Here is a 20,853-nt window from a genome sequence, read left to right as displayed (position 1 = left end):
TTCTTCCCAGTAAGATGGTGGTAAAGAACCACACCATGACTTTTACGACGACTTTAATTGCCATATATTGTTGCAGGTGCTGTGGCCATTACTCAGTATTTATAGTTTAGGCAGCATATCCCATAATACCTTTATGATGTATGTACTCATCTCTTTGCCAGACGGGGTGTATTTTATTCACTTGGAGCCAGCTTCTAGCATATGGCCAACTCACCCATATTTCATAAGTCGCCACAAGCCACCCACAAAAATTCAGGAGTGAGTGAGTACAGTACCTAGACTCTATTTTGCCTGTGCATTTCTGAAGAGAGCATGTTGGTGGTCAAAGATCGGGGGCATGAAGCCTCATCAAGTTTTACCAATGCCAAGACTGCTACTAGAGCAGCCCCTGGCAAGGAAGAGCTTCTCAGTAGAAAATATTTCAAGCAAATACTCCGTGATCCCTTAGGCTCCAGGCTCAAGAGACGTCCTCAGGCAGTGAGCATCTAAAAATGATGCCACTAGATTCTGTCCTTTGTAGAGGCGAGGTTGAGATTTTGGTTGGGAGGTTAAGCCGGGTTGGGTGCAGGGTGACTTGTGAGGATAGGAGCTGGTGTTTCCTCTCAGAGTGTGAAGAACCTGCTTGTAAAATGTCCTTACAATTTCCTGAGGGCATATAACCTTTTGGTTCAGTTCCTCTTGCCAAGGTCCCCTCAAGTTGGCCGGCTCTGGAGGGCTCCGCTTCTGATGTATACCCTAGATTTTATTTACCAAAAAATATTTTGGCCTAATCCTTTGGCCAAATTGGCATTTGTTTCCTTCCACTTCTGTATTTTGCACTTGAGAATAGAGCCCATTTTTTTTTCTGTTTATAAGTCAGTTCTTTTTATTTGGTTATAAAAGGTGGAGACTTTGCCCAAAAAAACACGGCCACATTAATGAATTGAAAACAGATTTTTCCAAACTTTCAAGTGTGTCCCATGCTTTTCCTAAAAGACAAATTAAATAATTCTACCCGAGCAGGCAAAACTGTTTTGCATATGGCCAATTTTTGTTTGCATAAAGGAACAGAAGCGGTTCGACGGAAAATCTTCAACTGTTTGAAAAGAGTGTTAGACTTCCCCTTCTCCTGAGAGGGTCTATTTTCCCTTGCCTGCACTATTTCTTGGGGCTTTAATGTTTAGTAAACAGGATATTTAAAGTCATAGCCCATGATTAGCACTCCTTCTGTCATACGAAAACGTATGCCGTGCGTCTAACCACCTGCTCCACATGTCGGCTGCAGTGTCTTCAAACATCCCCCACTTAGCAAGGCCCAATTGCATTATGAATCTCCCTAGCACCCCCATGGTCTGCAAACCTTGCCCTCCTCTGCTTTTCTCTTGGAAACAGCTCCTGAACACTCAGATGAATTTGGCAGAAAACTGGGACTCCTTCTTGTCATTTCTAATTCCTCATCCTACCCTCTCATCCAATTCTCAGCAGAGTTCTGCTGATTTGATTTCCAATTCCTACTTGGAATTCGTATTCTCTATCCACCTCCAGTGCCACCACCTTAGTTCGAGGCACCATCAGCCATCATCAGGGCAACAACCGTAGCCTCCTGTCTAAGATGCTGCTTCCGCATGAACCCATCTCAAATTCATGAGCACCTGTGATATTTTTAATCATAACTTAGAACCACTCACTCTCCCCTTAAAGTTGCAAATCCTTGCCCTAGCCAGCAAGACCCTGTGTGACCAGGTTCCTGCCTATGTCTCTGACTTCCTGTGCTACTCTCCTCCTTACTTGCTGCATTCTAGCCACACTGGCTAAATTTCAGCTCCTGGGATGGGCCTAGCTCAGGGCCTTTGCACATGCTCTATTTTGGCCTGCGTCGCATACTCTACCCTCACAACTTTACCTAACTCCTACTCAACCTTTGGGTCTTTAGCTTAAAACACCTTCCTCTAAATCACATCCTTGCTGAAACTCTCACAACGCTCTGCTTTATTTTTTCTTTGTAGCACTGACCACAGAATGATATTAAACTAGTTTATTTGTTTCTTCCCTACTAGAACCCTAGTTACAAGAAAACCATATATTTTGTTGAATGAATGAATAAATGAACAATAAGATATAAAGAAAGTGCTCTCCATTTTTTAGATGAAAGGACTAAGCCTAGGAGATTATCACTGACTGTCCCAAATCTTTCAAGTGTAAGGTGCCGAAGCAAGGATTCAGATCTAAGTCTTTCTGGATCCAAAGCTTGGGCTCTCTTTCCCATTGTTACACATGTCAACTGTTTCATGTGAAGTAAGTTTGGGGTCCTCCACCCTTTATGTACATCTCACATAGGTCTTTAAATAACCCTGAGCTGAGTGCTATTACTATTCTTGTTTTATCAATGAGGAAACTGTGACTCAGAGAGTTTGAGAAACACTGGGAGTGGTGGGGCTGTCGTTTGAACCCAAACTGTCTCCTCCAGAGCCCGTACCTCTGAAGCAGACTGCCCTTCCTGACTCTCACACTTTCTTCCATTCACGTTGGAGCATGGCGCAGGACGCTACAGGCTTCCTGATCCTGCCCTCCCTCCATTGTCTGCTCTTACCCTCCTCTGCTCTGCGTTCCCAAGGCGGCTAAAGTCTGTCTTCCAGGTTCCATCGAGTGGCGTCTGGCTGGCTTCAGCTGATAGGAGACAGTGGCAGGAAGTGGAAGGGTGGGAGGAAGGGAAAGCCTGGGGTATTTCTCCTCCCGCCTCCCTGCTTTGAGTGGTGTCTTAGGAAGTGTTTGTATCTTCCCCTTGGTTTTATCTCTTTTTGACTGCCTTTTTCTCTATGGCTCCTGCTAATGCTGCCTACTAGTGGTATGTCCAGTAAAGGTTAGTTACTAGTGTTCTATGAGCTAATGTCAGTACTAGTGGCCTACTAGCGACTGGGAGGGACGAAGGAAAGAGGTGGCAGAGCTGTCCTGTTGCCGAGTTCTGGGTGGCCTCACCGTTCCATTACTTGGCTTTCCACCTCTTCTGACACCTTGGTGACAAGTTCTCTGTATATTAAATTCCCTTATGGAACCACCTGGTATCCTGGCATAGGCTCTCATCGCTGCTGTCAGAGAGCCCATCTCGCTTTCCCACTTCTTACTTTCTTAAACTGGATTAAAGAAGGTTTAAGATGGATCCAAGACCTGCAGGCCATACAGCCAAAGTGGAATTTGGCCGTGAGCAAGAAGCCATGACAAAACCCTCTTAGGGTTGTTTCACTTCCTTTTACACCCCTAGGGTACCTTCAGGACATCAGGCTGTAACGCGCTAAGTGATGCCCTAATGACACTGAAGGACTAATGCAGCCTCCAGAAGTGCTAAATGTACAACTGGGGATTGGCTAATTAAGAGAGAGAATCTGCCTCATTAGAAAGAATCATGTTTAATTATAGCAGAAAAGGTAACAATGCAAAGAGTTTCCAAAAATGCACCTGAGCTCAGCCTCATGGAAACGGTCCTCCAATTCCCGAGTTCTCCCTCCCAGCTGTCCATCTTGACCCCATGATGCCTGGGATTAGGAGGAGGGAGGGACAAGAGACAGCTGTAGCTGCCCACTGTAGTTCCTGTAGCCTTCCTCAACTCCAGAAATGTCCCTCCAGCTGCTTTGGGAATCTTTGTCTAAAGCAGTGAGAAAATAGTTCTTCCAGAAGTGACGCCACATAAACCACAATCTCTCCTCCAGTCACCCCAAAACAAAGTAAGGAAAACAAAAGGCAAAATGAGCCTGACCCAGGCCCAGTGGCACAGCAGTTAAGTTCACGTGCTCTGCTTTGGCAGCCTGGGGTTCGCCAGTTCAGATCCTGGGTGCAGAGCTATGCACTACTTGGCAAGCCATGCTGTGGCAGGCGTCCCACATATAAAGTAGTGGAAGAAGGGCACGGATGTTAGCTCAGGGCCAGTCTTCCTCAGCAAAAATAGGAGGATTGGTGGCAGATGTTAGCTCAGGGCTAATCTTCTTCTTCTTCTTCTTCAAAAAAAAGAACTTGGCCCAAACCCAGAATTCTAATATGTTAGTGGTTAACATGCTATCATAGAGAATTTGGTGTAATAATGAGATTCATGATACAATGGCTCGGACTGATTCCTAAAAGTTTTTGGTCAAAAAGTATAAAAATTAGTTCCCACTCTCCCAAAATTATGTTCTTTGGGGGAAAAAAACCCTCTGTAATGTAGAATGGGAATAAATAAAGTATGACTTCATGCCTTTCTCTAGCTGGGGTATCATCCCTGATGTTATCAATTTTAATAGCTATTTAAATATGTCAAGATCTATTTAAGTTCAGACAAGCACAACTAACATTCTAGTCAATTCTTTAGAACTAGAATGACTAGATTTGGGTGATACTTAGTAAATTTGTGCTTATGTTTTTTTCTGAGCAAATGAACTGAAATAATTATAAAATTGAAACATTTTATAAGGTGACACTATTGCATTTAATTGTATGAAATTTACAGTGTAGAAAATGTAATCATTTTATTCAGTAGTCCATGGTGTAATTAAGACTATTCTTTTGAGGTATCTTGTATTTATGATTTTCCTCTTCCACCTGGTTGAGGCGTCTCAAATTCAAAATTATACATCAATTAGGTCTACTCTCAGGATTCTTTTTAAGGAGGCTGTTTTCTAAGATCGTGTGCATCCCTGGTTTTATTATCCATGGGGATGCTTTTGCAATCAGAGCACAGAAACAGAAGCAGAGACACAGACAGTGCTGTGGACTTTTTCCATTTTATTGGGGAAAGGGACCACACAGGATGAGCCACAATTTCATAATAAAGTAATGTTGCAGCACATAGCGTGTGATGTGCAGTAAAGATCCTTTTAAATTCCCATCAGAGCACACACCATGAACTGTGCTAATGGATGTAACACATTTTACAAAATCTGCATGTGTGAGGTTTTTCCATCCTGTTTTAAGTGGGGCAATGTATATAAATAATAGATATTAGCAATTAAGCATGCATTCCTATGCACTCATTTATACATTTGAAAATAAATTAACCACAAACTACATGAAAGTGGATGCAATCTTCTCTTTTCCCTTCTGTTTCCCCTGCTGTTCCCGAAAGATATTTCTGTATTTATCTCAGTACGAACAATGACCCCAGCTCTCAATTTCTGCATCCTTAAATTAATTACTATCAAAATTTCCCTAAAAGGAAGTGAGTCTGACTTAACTCTTGATTTCCTTGATGTTTGCTCTTTAGGATAATGAGAGTTTCTTAACACTATTTGTGAGCCTTAATCTGGATTTTTCACTCTTTCTTTTATCCAGGTACCAAAAACTCTTACCTCGGTGTTTTGTTGGTTTTTTTTTACATTGCAGAGGAGATGAAGGATGGGCTACTACATGTGTCGTCAGCTTAAAACTGGAATTTTTTGCATCCTATTGGTCTCAGCCCAGGCCTTAAGGAAACAATCTAATTGAACCATCCTCGTGAATCTCCTTTGATCTTTTGATGAAAGAGTAATTGGTTCTTTTCCTATGTGAAGGCTCCTGGATATGAGTTGCCATTTGAATGGAGTAGTCATTTTGGCCCTTCCCTAAGAATACAAGGGTTCAGGTATCATGCTAGCTGCCTCAGCCCTTCCCATTCCCCAGAATCCCTGAAACAACAAATCAGAGTGGTTGTGGAGGGACACTGGGTTGTGCCGTGTGGCTACATGCAATGGCAATTCCTAATGCTGGGACCATTATGGCCAAGATCCATTGCAAGTAAGATCCATGCGTCCCTGATACAATCTGATAAAATGCTCTAGCGTCAGAATGCTTTTGCAGAGAACTCTCCTGTATTGTCTGTTTTCTTGATTAGTGTCAAACTCTAATAAAGCCAGAAACTTACGAATCATCTTGGATTTGAGGTCGTAACCTGGCAGCCTACAGGCCAAAGTTGGCCCAAAGCTGTGTGTTGTTGGGAGTGTCTGGAGCTTCATAAAAGGAATAGAACTAATGTCAACAGTTAAAAATTTGGAGATTTCAAATAACACTCTAGATCTGGCAACACTGGGCCTGTATTTCCTTTTGGCAGCAAGCAGCTGGAGCTGAGTAGAGGCATCGACCTTTCGATGAGACATATGTTCTTCACTTTGACATAGTCCTCACCAATCCCTATTATTTACTTCCAGTTTACTTTATTATTCATATTATCTCCTGGCAACCACAGGCAATTGTGTCTGTAGCTTCTGATCAAAAGCATCCATGACAACATTTGAACAAGACACCACATATATAACATATGTTAGAAATCTTCTCTCCCCTTACTTTCTAAAACTGTAATCACAATAAAAGCAAAAATTGAATATCTATTATGTGACAGGTTTTGTACTAGATGCTTTACACATGTTATTTCATTTGATCTTCAAAACACCCTATGGTGTGTTACTAGCTCCATTATATAACTGAGAAACTGAGATTCAGAGATGGGGAAAAACTTATCCAATTTTATACAGCTAATAAATTTCAGAGCCAGGAGTTAAACTAACGTGATTCCAAAGTTCTGTTATACAAAGTTTATTTAATTTTTTTTTTGATTTTCAAAAAGTGGATATGAATTTAAATGTAAACCAGAAACTATACCATATTACATTTTCCTTTGGGAAACTCCTAGCGTTCTTTAAATGCAAATGTAGATATTGAACACTACAAAATTCTTGAATGGTTTATGTCTCTTGTAAAGGTTACTGCAAAGTTAACCCGAGTACAATTCCATGCCTTGGTGTGGAGACCATGACTTTGAACTTGACTATGCTGATCACATAGCACCAAATCAGTTTGAAATTGGCTTTGCAAATGGAATGTGCCTTTGATGTCGTATACAGGGATGGTTTGGTGTAGGTTTGCACTGATCGGAATGCCGAGGAAATGATATTACCTAGAGGAACCAACACTGTTTCACAGGTTGCTATTGTAAGCATCTTGATATTTTATACAGTCTGTATTTATACATTTCCAGCATCTCAATACCATTCCACTCTCCCTTCATTTCCTCTCATCCTAGACTCATGGACTGAATAGTCCCAGATCTGAGAAGAGAAAAAAGTTTGCCGTTTTTCTTTGTCCACTTCATAGCCCCATAGCAAGAATGATTACACCTCGCCCCAGCTTTTTAAAACACGTTGCCTCTGATGCCCAGCTTCAAGAGCAAACAATCTGCCAAGCACCTCATAGTTGCAAAGTGACCTTGACATGTGTCATTCACCAGGGTTTTCAAATAGAAGTCTTCCTGTTTAATATTCATAAAGACTTTTCTTTTTGGTAACAGCATATGTGATGATCTTACAGGGGCTGGGGGTTGAGGAGCTTTGTTTAGAGAAAGGTTGATTCTGAGAAACATACCATCAGTGTCTCTCTGATGAACTGAAGTATCAGTTTGGAGGTAGGAGAATTTCGCTTGGCATTCTTCAAGGGAGGACAGTGATGTGCTGGATTCTGACAGTTTTTTCTCACTGGGGGTTTCCTTGGCTGGTCCATCTGTGATATTGAATTCGGATACTGAATTTATAACGATAGCATTAATGGGTTTCTCCTCTGCATGCTTTTCATTTGTGAGCTGCGTATCTAGATGAGAAAAGAAAACACACATACACAAACCCACGATAGTTGACATGACCTAGTGATCTAAGAATGGACGTTTACAGAAAATTTCAAATTCTAGACTTTGGTAAGAATAAAGTCTTATTTAAAAGATTAAAGCATTATTGAGTAGGATAATTTTGAGTGAAAATATAAGTGAGAATAAAAGAGGGCAATAATCACAAAATTTTACACACAAGTTTCATGTATCACAATAATTTGTAACCCTTATTTCTACTGTGGACTTTTTGTTGATGGGTTGGGAGAATCAAGGAATTTATTCACTTGGATCAACAAACTCTCGAAGTATATTGTCAGCTTCGTGTCATAGGGTATTATGGATCTAAGAAGCAACAAAAGGGTCTTAAATGCTGGGTAGTACTATTCGGTAATGTATGTGATGTCAATCACATCGTTTTATTTCTTCGTTTCTATAAACCTCAGTTTCCTCCCCTGTATAAAGGAGGTATTTGCCAGGTCTCTTTCCAGATGATAGTCTAAATGGCTTTGGGAGTGTGCTTCTTGGGAACACGCTTGGTTTCCGTAGACCCACCTGGCACAATTGTTAGAGATGTTCAGGGAAACTCTAGCAAAGTCCTTGACTGAGATTCTGGTTTGGAGGGGCAGAGAGAAGGCTGAGAAGGCCTAGGTGCTTCGAGTCTTCCAGAGCGCTCGTCTTTATTCATTCATTCCTACATAATAATTGAGGGTCTGTTATATAACAAGCACTGGACCGGGCACTGGGGGTATGGTGGTGACTAAGAGGACGTGGTCCCTGGCTTTCACAAGTATCAAACAAGTCAGCAGAGAAATAACCACTTAAGTTACAGTATTGAGGAGTGTGTAAAAGAGAAGTGTGCCGTGGAAACGTGTTAGAGAACCAGAGTGGGTAGTGGTGCAATTAATTTGTAATTTATCTATACTCATTAAACAGAGTCCTAAGATCAAGAAAAGTGTTAACAGAAGGTATTCTCAAACACACAGCCAGACTGATTCCCAGGGATATCTTAAGACTAAAACAAGTAACAGTCCTGGTGACTCGGCAGCACTATGAAGAGATGGTAAAAATGCATTCTGGAGAATACATTCTCCTTGTTAGCCCAACGCCTGGTTAATTCAATAATGTTCATTGAGTGACTGAAATAAATAATAACATTGGCAACCTGATTTGATTTGACTATGCTTACACAGCTCAGTGCAAGAAATATATTTTTGCCAAGTCCATTTTCATTGTCCTTTCAAAAGTAGCTTCTTCGTTTGGGGCAGATAGAAATCGCTACTTGGTCCCATCTCCTAGGGCAGCGATTCCCAGACTTGTCTGCAGAGTAGAATTACCCGGGAAATTTTTTAAAAACTTGGAAATTTTGTTAAAGCTTGGACTACCCCTTCCCAACAGATTAGATCACAATTCCAGGGGATTTTTGAAGCTCCCCAGGTGGGGCAAACTTGCAGACAAATTTGGGAACCACTGCCACTTTTCAAAGTGGAGGAAGGAGAGAGAACAGGCCCTGAGCTGTGTGCATCAGTGATTTTCAGGAACCACTCATGAGATCATTACTCTCCAAAGGCTCCGAACGGGCACAGGAGCCTACAGTATGGCATACTCAATTGTCTTAGGCCATTTTTATTCTCTTCTAAGCCTACAAACAGCTTTGGCTTTCTACAATGTTTAATTTTTGTTCCCTGCCACTTATGCTGCTGGCTTTCAATCTCTTAGCTGCGATTTGACTCACCCTAAAAAGGATTGGCAGAAATAGGGGTTCAGGAAAACATCTATTGTTGATAGAAATTAACACAATATTGAGTAGATAGAATTAGCTCAACAAGTTGGGAAACTCTAGGCTTCCTGTAACCCAAGGGAGATTTACCAAATTAATGATATAATGATGATGATGATAAAAATAATAATTAGTTTATTTTTCTTACTTGTGTATCGAAGTGTCCAGTAACCAGCTAATATCACATACAGCCATTCAATTTATGCCTTAGAACACTTAGAGCAGTATTGATATTTTGGGCTAGATAATTCTTTGTCTTGAGGAGATTGTAGGATGTTTAGCATCATCCCTGTCCTCTACCTACGAGATACAAGTAGCGCCCATCACCCTAGGTGGTGACAAACAAAAATGTCTGTAGATATTGCCAAATTTCCCCTATGGGGCAAAATCGCCCAGGTTGAAACTAAAAGAACCCCTTTACACACACACGCACGCACACACACACATAGTTGCATGCACTTTCTATCAATTTCCGTGTTACCACTTATGTACCTTATTTAATTTAAGCATTACAAAGACTCTAGGAGGTAGATATTGTCAGCCTCCTTGAACAGATGGGAAATGTATAAATTGGCATCTTCAGTTAACAGATGAATGATGGTAACCAAAGCTTAGATAGTTTATTTAGATAAGTTGCCCAAGACTTCCTCATTAGGAAATGGTAGAACTGAGATTTGAACCCAGGCCTAGTGGATTCCAAAAGCTTTGCTCTTATCCTGGTCCCTTTATATTATACAACATTTTCTCTGATTTGTTCCTGGCTTTATCTCTGCTTCCTAGCTGCTGAGACTGCTCATCAGCAAACTGCTCTTCACTCTAAATCCAATGATATGTCACCTACCAAAATTGAGCCTTGCAAATAGCTCAGCTTTACAGATGCGTCTTTCTCTGAACAGTCTTTGCAAAGCAAGACTACCTTCTTGCGAACTCGGGGAACCCTGCCTGTTCAGTTGCAGCCGTTTTATACCGTACATTAAAGAGCAGCTCAGAAAGAGCTGATAGATAACGAACCCTTGATGAGTATAGAGATTGCAGCAGCTATTTACTTACAGAATTAATTAACAATCAGTTCAAATTATCACACGTAGTCAGGCTGCATGTAATTTAAATTGCTTTTGCACAAAGTAATTCAGTAACAAAAAAAAAGTTGGATAGAGGTTACTGGAATGTAAGAACATGCGGAGAATACAGTATACAGCCAAGTGGTATATGATTCTCTTTTTAATTTTGCAACAATTATAAGTATAGCATTTTGAATGTAAGTGGTATGCTACATTAAGCAACCATTTGGAGACACTGAGCTTGTACTGAGAGAATTTTACGGAGAAGTTAAGCTGCCATTCATAAAGTTATTTTAATTCTATATCTCTGTTTATATTTTTATTTTTTTCGTTACCCAGTAGGAACTATCTGTTGCTCATTAGAAAATCATCTGACATACACACATTTCAGAACCCAGTCTGTTCAACCCAGAATTCTGACATCTGAAGTGAGTCACAACTTTTGGGTGAATGTTGCTGACATCTTCCATCTTTTTTAGATGGAATGCTAGCAATAATTTCCCCAGATTCTTTCTTTTGCGGTGTTATTTGACATCGTACCCAAAGTATTATAAAGTAGCATAAGCTAAAAGGAGAAACACATGAAAAGTGGAATCACATCTTCTGCAGAGAAAACTATTTTGGAATTAAATAAGGAACTCGTGAAACTATATTTGGGATGTTATACATAGTTCTTGACATTAACTTAGAGAAAATAATTTTTTTCAACAGAAAAAAACCACCAAAATTAGGACAAAAATTAGAAACTCAACTATACTTCTTAGGAAAAAAATTAAAGTGTATCTTGAAGATCAGTGAAATAGAAAATTCATGTTTGGGCTGGAGGTAATTGCAGAACCAATGGGCATAAACTTAAGTAACAGAAAAGACAGACAGTTAATTAATATTTTATTACCATTGAGCAAATGTTATTAATTTAATTCAATTAACATTTATTGAGTACCCACATGCAATAGATGAATCAATGTGACAGGAGCTATTAATTTATTTACTTTAAGTTATTAAGGAAACATTTTAATGATTTTCATTTTTGCTCACTAAATGTGACTGTAATTTTTGCATCCATGTATTCTCTATTTAATTCTATATATATAAATGCATTCAAATTATGAATAAGTAGCATCTCTTCTTTCCCAGCTCCTCTGATTCCATTCTTGTTTATTCCTTCCCGTCCCTTCCCTTCCCCTTTCTCTCTCTTGGTTTAATTCTCTGACTGACCTTCCCTGTCTCTGTTATTGGTTTTCTTTTTTCTTCCAGTTCCTTCATTATATTTATTCCTCAAGACTTTGTCCTTTTTTTTTTTTTAAAGATTGGCACCTGAGCTAATGTCTGTTGCCAATCTTTTTTCTTCTTCTTCTTCTTCCCGATGCCCCCCAGTACATAGCTGTATATTCTAGTTTTAGGTCCCTCTGGTTGTGGTATGTGGGATGCTGCCTCAGTGTGGCCTGATGAGCTGTGCCATGCCCACACCCAGGATCCAAACCAGTGAAACCCTGGGCCGCCGAAGTGGAGCTCACGAACTCAACCACTTGGCCCCAGGGCCGGCCCCCTCTCAGCTCCTTGCTTTGTACCCCACCCTTGAAGGTTGTGCTTGTCCACACTCACAACTTAATTATTTTCTTGTTGAAGTTGGCCCCTGAATCTCTGTGCAGTCAGTCAGTCAGCCAGCCAGCCAGGCAAACTTACTGAGCGTAAACAATGTGCACAGCCCTGTGCAAGGTGCAGGGGAACTCAAACAAGAATGACAAATAGTCTTGGTCCCCAAGAGGCCCATGGTCATCACGAATTGCAGTGTCCATCTTGTAACTGACTACTGGATATTTTATTTGAGATACTGGCCAAATCCTTACAATTGTTATATCTCTTTCTACTTATCCCCTCCTTCTTCTCCCCAGACTAGGTAACTCTGGATATCCCTAGGCAATTCACAATTCAATTTCTTTTTATTGTGTTGTTTTTTTCCAGTTTCCTAAGCTTAAAAATAATCTTTGACTTGTCCCATCCCTCCACCCAATAATTTACCAGTTCTTATTTATTCTTCCTTCTAAATATCTCATAAGTCTATTTCTGATTTTTCATTCCCATCACTATCACTCAGGTGTAATTCTCTGTGTGCTCAAGTCTGGACTATTTCAGTAGCCATTGGTCTCAACTACAGTGACAACCCTCCCCAAGACATCTTATACATTATAGTCAAAATGATGTTTTGAGCAATATTCTTCTGATAATGTAACCAGTTAAAAAAAAAAAAAAGCAAAGCAACACACACACACAAAATGTTAATAGCTCATTATTACCTGAATATTTTCCTAGTCTCACGTTCTCAAGTAACCTATCCATTCTATTGCCAAATTGCCTTTTGAAAAAAGTAGTTTGTTGCTAAGATTTTCTTGTGAATGGTAAACTCTGGAAGCCTATTTGAAAATTATTAGATAAGCTATTAAGGCAGGGTGATTTTAATTTTAATTCTACGCCAAAACACTTAATGTGAATGTGTATTTCAAATATATGGACCATTTTTAAAGCTATAATGGTGAATTATATTTTCCTTGCATTTAAACTATACTCTAGCTTAGAATTTAATACTGTAATTATATATAGTTGGCATCAGATCAAAGTAGACAAGTGACATTTCAAGGTATACTCTACCAAACCACTAATAAATAATCATGGTTAGTAAAAGTAGTTAATTGAAGTGACACTGTAGAGGGAAAAAAAGTTGTTTCCTTTGTATGTAAAGTTTGTAAAGTTTACACCAATGTCAGAAATGTTTTTTGTTGTTGTTATTATTAGAATATATGGACTGTATTCTCCAAAGCTTGATAAGTAACAACACAATACACAAAATATGGGAAAGCATTCAACATGATCAAATATGGTGGGAATTATTGGAAAGAACTAGAGTTACATTTTCTAGCTATGTAGAGTACTATTATCTTTACGTTAAGCAAAATTTGAGAACTGATACTATGGCTAAAGACAGAACAAAATTGGGAAGGTAAGAATTTCTCGGTACTGACAAAAGCATAAAGAAAGGTCATTGATACTCAAAGAAGCTGTGTTTTCAAAAAGAAGAAACCCACATTTTCTTTTTTGGAAACTGAATGGGATAATTTTCTCAAGCTGAGGGATGAAGGCTTCCTAAAATATCCTCACCTTTTTGAAATGAATGGAAATAATTCATGGAGTGTTCCATTTCTACATCCTGTTAGTTAGATTGGACAAAACAAAATCTTGGGTTCATTTAATTCATTTTTTGGAGGGGAAAGAGGAATAAAGGAGATAAATAAATTGCACCTTTTTTCTTTAGTTTTCAAATGCCAGCTCTGGTTGGAAGATGTCCTTTAAAGACTTTCAAGTTAAAGCTGCAGTTTTATATATCGTGGCTTTAATTTGTCTTCTGCAGCACTTCAACTAAAACTCTGCCTCAAAAAAATGTTAGATGGAATGTTTATCAAGGGCCCTGACAAGAGGACACGTTAAGCCTTTTCCATCAGCCTTAGTAAATCTTCTTTCAAAAAAAGAGAAAAAAAGCAAAAGAATATTATTTCTCCAGAAATAATAGCAGTGAGTGTTCAAGGTGAAAAGGATTAAATGATAAGAAAGAACTAAGAGAAGAAGGGCGAACACAGCCCCTCCCCACGCTTCCTTGACATCTGCAAAGCAACTTTGATCTTTGGGGTCTGAAATGGGTTTTTTGGCCTAACTCCTCTAGATAATTACCTCAGTTTTCTGCTCATGACTATATTTTGCAGTGTAGACAGACATAGGCTAAGTGATATACTTTTATAGCCAGATCCTAAGCTGTAACAAGGAGTAATTCGCTCCTAGGAGGTGGTTGAATCTTCTTCAGACATGAAAACAGTTTGCAATTATGAGCCTCCATTTCATTTTTATGCAGTTACCTTCAGTTTAATGTTTGTATAAAGTGTCTCAAGAAATAAAGATTATGTTATTTCAGGAAAAAGAACTGGCTAGCGGTTTTTATAGCTTGGTGCACTTGGCTTGGTGATAGGTTTAGGGCTCTGAAAAAAATAAATGAAGCCAATCAGGCTATAAACTCACGCACAATTGGTATTACATATACAGTTGAATTTTTTTTACTGTCAAAGTTAAAATATAAATGTTAAAAATTAAACTATAATTGTTCAAAATATTCTCTATTATGTTAAAACCATCACAATTTATTCAACCCAACTATTTGAATGTCACTTAAGGTCTCTTACTTGCATTATCTCATTTGAGGCTCACAACAGTTTTGCAAAGTATTATTATCACTATTATATGAATGAGGAAGTAGATGGAAGGTCAGAGAATTTAGTGGTTTGTCCAAGATTGCCCAGCTCGTAAGGGGCAAAGGTAGTACTTGATCTTATGTCTTCTAATTCCTATGACAGTTCAACTTTACATTCACAAATTGCTTTATGAAACTAGGCACTCTGCTAAGAGATCAGGATTCTTTTCTAGGGTGTAACTCCTTTGTCCCTTCTGACTTTGCTCTCTCCAGGTTAATCGATCTTGCTGATATCTGATTAGGAAGCACTGTACGTATGTGTTTGCTCAAAACCAAAACTCCTACTAATGATTCCGTTTTCCAAACTTACCCCTCAAAGCCCAACGCAAGTGTCATCGCCTGTGTGAAATGTCCTCCACTTCAGTTGAAATTAATTGTTCCCTTTGTGAGCCCCAAGAAGCCTGAGTTAACATCCCCATTCTAGCCCCTACTTCAGTTTATTGTACTGTGCTTGATTGTGGATGTATTTCTCTCCCCATTCTGTTGTGAGCTCCTTGAGGAAATGCATGCTCCATTCATCTTCAATTCCCCGGCACCTAGCACAGAGTCTGGCAGAAAGCAAGTGTTAAATAAATTTCACATGACTGATGAACTGACTGACAGATTGAATGTGGGGTGTCTGGGCTTTCAGTTGACAATTGACTCATTTTGCCTGGGACAGGTTTTCTGAGCACCATCTTCCATCGGTCTTCCTCCCCCACGCTTGCTATGCCAGTTGATCCTGGTGCAAGTCTAAAAATTCTCTCTTTTGTGCTAAAATACATATTGATTTTTATTTTTATTTGAAAGCAACATTTGCATTTGTATCTGTAAAACTGTGAAGAATATAAAAAGACACATAAAATCCCCTATAATTCTACCATTATTAACACGTTATTGTATTTGTTTTCCAAAAGGAAATGGAAATATCTGGTGTACATATATCAGATCTGGAATTATATATAATATATATTATATTTAGAATATATATTCTAATTATAATATATTACATATGTGTCATATATATAGTGCTTCCAAGATATGTTACTCACTCTTCCAGGACCTTTGCATGTATTAACTTATTTAATACCCAGCAACCCTGTGTGGTAGTGTCATCCTCAGTTTTTGGTTGAGGACACCAGAGCATAAGGAAGTAAAGTAACTTACCTAAGGTCAAACAACCAGTAAGTGTTGGAGCTGGGATTTTAACGAAAGCAGCCTGGGTCCAGGTCCATTCACCTACCCATTGGGCTACAATGTCTGTCTAGATAGAGACTTAAAAGCAAAAACAATGTTGGATTTTTACTGAATATATTATATGTTACCATTATATCATGAGCATTTCCCTATATCCTAAAGATTATTTAAAAACATACTCAGGTCTCAGCTCAAATGTCACCTCCTCAGAGAGGCTTTCCCTTGCACTAAATCTAAAGCAATGGTTTTCAATCAGGGGAGATTTTGCCCCCCAGGAGACATTTGGCTGGAGACATTTTTTGTTGTCATAACTGGCGTGGGTACCTTTAGTGAGTAGAGGCCAAGGATGCTGCTAAACATCCTACAATATACAGGAACGCCCCCACTTCCCCCCAAAAAACTATAAAGAATATGCTATCAAATGCCAATAGTGCTGTTCTTGAGAAATCCTTGTATATGAGGGTCCCAACCCCTCACCGCCAGCCACTTCTATTACATACAGTTTCATTGTCTTCGTAGTGCTTTTCAGTATTCTGAAACTGTTTTTGCATTTATTTACTTGTTTATGGAGTATATGTCTCTTTTACTCTTCGCTAAAATATCACCTTTATGAAAGCTTTGTCTGTATTAATTAATTGCTATATCCTAAAAGAGTGCCTGGGATGTAGTATGTACTTAATGAGTAAGGAATCAAAAAGTGCTTAGCATTTCTTGCACGGTATATCATAAATTACTTAACAATTACCTCATTCAATAAAAATGTAGATTGTTTCCAATTTTTGCTATTATAAATATTATTAAATATTATTTTGATAAATCTTTTCACATGTCTATTTGTTTATGTAGGTTGAATTCATAGGGAAGGATTTATTGAATTAATGACCAAATTTCTAAAGCTCTTAATATAATTTACTAATTGTCTACCAGAAAGATCACGTCAATATATACTCACACCATCAGTGATTGGGAGAAGTTTTTCTGCTGTTTTCTGGCCAATTCTAGGTTTTACAATAAAATAATTAATTTTTGTCAATTCCAAAAGAATTTTGATTCAAGTCTCCAATTTTCTACACCTGAAAAGATAGTCTTTCACCATCATGAGAGGTAGAAGATTTTTTCCGTATTCATTGCCTTCCTGGGGAATTTTGTTACACAACTAGATTCATGGGTAATTCTGAAATCTCCTGCATTATACGGAATTAGGCAGTTAAAGACACACATTCTGTGTTTATAGATCAATAAGTTCTTGTTGAAAAATATTTATTGGATGATTGATGATTGGATTTGATTTATTTGGCTGGTTCTTGTCTTTGTGTCATGTGGGCTCTGAGGTGACATATCATTTGACAGCCTTTCAGGCCCCCTGTGGGCTTCTAGGCCTTGAAGGGTTAGTATCCATCTGTGATATGCCTGTATAAATTTAAGATAGGGATAAATCTATACAGAGGCCCTGGAGAGGCCAGAAGTCAAGCCACAATAGAAGGAAGAGGCAAGAGGTAAGAGGAGGAAGTGAGTGGAGAAGCAATCACATGCTTGTTCACAGCTCCTTTTGCCCATCGTGTGCCCAATGTATCATGGAATCTATCAAAGGCCTAACTGGGGGCTTAAGATCTATTTTCCTGGTGGACCATCTGGTGAAAGTTTAGCCCAATGGTCTCCAAAGTGGCATATATATACCTAGGGAAGGTACCAGTCTATCCAACGGGGTTGGAGCATCTATCTACATTTATTATTTTTTAAAATCCTGACATTGTAGGTATTTTCATATTTTATAATGTATATAGCAGTTAATACAGCAGCATATGTATCCATTGTGTGTGTGTGCATATACATATACATAAGATGGGCTTGCTATTTTCCCCTTTTTTTACTGACAAAGATTTACAATAAAAACTTTGGAGACTACTGGTGTGAGTAATAGACTCAACTCTCTACATCCCTCTTCACCTGAAGAAAATTCAATTTTCTTATGCTTGCATTGGTACCCAGGGTGTGGTTGCTGGAACATTTACAGCCACAGCAGCTGCAGTAGTGGCCTGAGTAGACTTTTCCTCTGAGTTTCTATAGTGGTAACCGGATTAACAGACTCTATTCTGGAAGTACTTGGGTGGCGTAACACCTCCCAGCAGAACTATTCCTGACAAGGATGTGCAGATGGAAATGCATATTTATGTCACTTAAAGCCTACCAGAGACACAAGGATTTGAGCTATAACAATAAATAGAAAAAAAAATCTCCAGCGTTTTTGGTAACCCATACTCAAGTGCATTGACTGTGCTTGGCGAAAGACCTACAGTTTGCTCTTTGTCCAAGCATAAAATATTCAGCCTTCCAGCCTGTTAAGGTAGACTATTCTGAATATATTTTAGAGTGTTAAAACAAGCTAGCACAAAGTTAGGTTAAAATTTCAGGTCTTAAAAATAACAGGACAATTCTATGAAGTGTTTGGGCCATTTCAAGGAAAAAAAAAGTCTCCTTTATAAAAGAGTGTTCATTTGTTTCATTTACTAATAATGATAAGTTTTATAAAATTATTTCCAAAGGTCAAATAGTCATTGCAGTCAAGGCTTCCAAGTTTAAAATAGTCTTTACAGCATTCCTTGATACTCTTTCTTCTAGCTTCCTCCTATAACACCTCTGACGATAGAGAAAATGAAAAATGCTCACATCCACAAAACGTGGGTCTGGGAAAAATTTACACTTCATATCAAACCCATCAGAAGTGAGCTGAAGAATCCCATGAGTCTGGCTCTGCTGAGAGTGAGGTGAACATCCTTTGTGTCCCCTCTTCCTGGTTCAGAAATCACCAGAAAACTGGGCTGCCACCTTTTTGGAAGAGGTATGCTTTTTGATCTGACCAGAGAGCCACAGTTTTTTGTCACTCTCACCAATCCAGATATAGTTTGTTACAATAAACAGAAGAAGATTTTCAAAAATTGTTTGAGGCTCTCCTTAGGTTGCACAAAGAACTCTGAAGAAAAGAGGAGATATCTTAAGGAGCAAAAAATTGAGATGAAAAACCCACAGGATAGATCCAAAGGGACACGGTGAAGTAAGAAAGATTCTGAAGAAGTCAAAATTGTAATTACAGAATTAAAATCTAAATTAGGGGCAGTAAAACACAGAATTGACACTGCAGAAAATACCAATGGTAATGTGGAGAGCAAGTGTGAAAGCCCTTCCCATGGTTAAAAAGCAAAGGACAAAGTATTAAAGTTATAATGATAAAAATGATGGTGGATCTAGAGGTCAGGGCACAGAGATCTTACCCAAGACATAAAGAGTTTTCTAAAGAGGGAAAAACCAAAACAATTTAAATATAAACTTTGTTCAAAGATAATCCTGAAGTGTATGTTCTAAGTAGAAACAATTTTTGTGTGTACCTCACTGCTAAAAATTTAGTGAAAAGGGACCCACAGTCCTGGAAAGTATTTGAGTTATGAAAATAAAGATCATTTTCAAGCACCCAGACGAGCAAAACTAGGTCATGGAAGAGAAGTGTCCTGAGGTTGTCACCCAATTATTCCTGCACAAAATTAAATGCCAAACAATGGTGCGACATTTTTAAAACTTTGAGGGAATAAGATTATGCCTTGATAATTTTATCCTCAGTCAACTTGTCTTCTGTGTGAAAGTACAGTAAGGTGTTCTCATCATATGTGGTCAGAAGAAAATACACTACTCTTAAAATCCCAACAAAACCTTTCTTGAAAAAATTATTTGAAGTCATATTTTCACTTCCTGAGACAGCAAAATAAGATTAGGAGTGGAAGTTTTAAGAAGCTGAGGCAAGGAAAGAATGACTTATTGTCCCGAGGAACCATCAATTGGTACCAAATTGAAATTACAATGAAAGCGTTGAGGTGAGTTTCAGCATTCAGAACTAACTCTGACGAATGGCGACAGAACCAGAAACCAGAAATGTGTGGCAGTGTCGGGTCTCCTTTTAGGATGGTGTCTGGGTGTAATGTACAAGGCAATCTTTGCATCATTAATTTTTATTCTTCATTATGGCGGTAACCTGGAAATTACATGTAAGAAAGATTCTCTGACAAAACCTCCACTCACGAAAGTATTTTCTGAATTTTCCAAATGTTTGTAATGAGCACGTGTTTTCCAAATTTCTTGAATCTTGCAAGTTTTCTTAAATGAGCATTTCAATGGAAAAGGCCTTCATAAAAGCTAAGAAAAACATTTTTCTTCATTGAAGAAATATTCCTTTTCAAAATAAGTTAAAAATAGGGATCTTTAAAATGAGTGTATTAAGGTACTAATGTGATGATATAGATTAGAAACCAAGACGGTCAAATGGAAACATTAGTGGCTGGAGTGGTCAGTGTGCCTACACTGATGCATTGATAGCTGTAGTCTTTGGAAAGTGTTATAAGTATTTCCTTTGTTTAATGAAAGGAATGATGAAGGTGAGTATTGTAGGTCTTTATTCTTTAGTGATTCTCCAAAATATTTTCATAAAGAAAGGAGGAAGAGAAAACTAGGGCATTTTGGAGAAGGCCCTGGAGCTAGTGAATATTTGAGTGAGGAACCCATCTCAGAATTATGCGGGATGCTAAAGAGGTCAGAAGGAGGGCAGCGACCAGCACAATAATAACAAGGCTGTACAGCACTTGCAATTCACACAGCGTTTTCATAGCCACAATCTCATCTGATCTGCAGCTCTTTTCCTCCGGACAGCACCCTCCCACACACATACATTTGCGTTTCCCAATTTTGTGAATGCCCTTTACAAGAATCATTCTTTCTGCTTAGAGTTCCCTTCTTCCTGTCTCACCTCTCTGGACTCCGAATCATGACTCAAGACTCAGAGGCAATGATATTTTATTTACACAAGAACTGTTTGTCAATTGCTACTGTACTTGGAAATCCTGCCAGGTACGGGGAAGATGGAGATGAATGAAACCGGTTTCCTGCCCTCATGGACATTTCACCGTCTCTGAAGCCTTCCTTGATT

The 20,853-nt window shown here is 38.8% G+C and overlaps 1 protein-coding gene across 3 annotated transcripts in view; it reads right to left on the bottom strand.

Annotated features, from left to right (window-relative positions):
• The window catches only part of MDFIC2 (MyoD family inhibitor domain containing 2), a 101,454-nt gene that overhangs the window by 4,172 nt on the left and 76,429 nt on the right, over positions 1-20,853 (bottom strand). For all 3 annotated transcript variants that reach the window (XM_023620089.2, XM_070238612.1, XM_070238611.1), the window contains one exon: positions 7,339-7,560. In XM_023620089.2, coding sequence (XP_023475857.2) covers positions 7,339-7,560 — 222 coding nt within the window. The remainder of the gene's footprint in view (positions 1-7,338; positions 7,561-20,853) is intronic.

Source organism: Equus caballus, chromosome 16, assembly GCF_041296265.1.
Source record: "Equus caballus isolate H_3958 breed thoroughbred chromosome 16, TB-T2T, whole genome shotgun sequence".
Lineage (NCBI taxonomy): Eukaryota > Metazoa > Chordata > Mammalia > Perissodactyla > Equidae > Equus > Equus caballus.
This window is presented reverse-complemented; position numbering and strand designations above follow the sequence as displayed.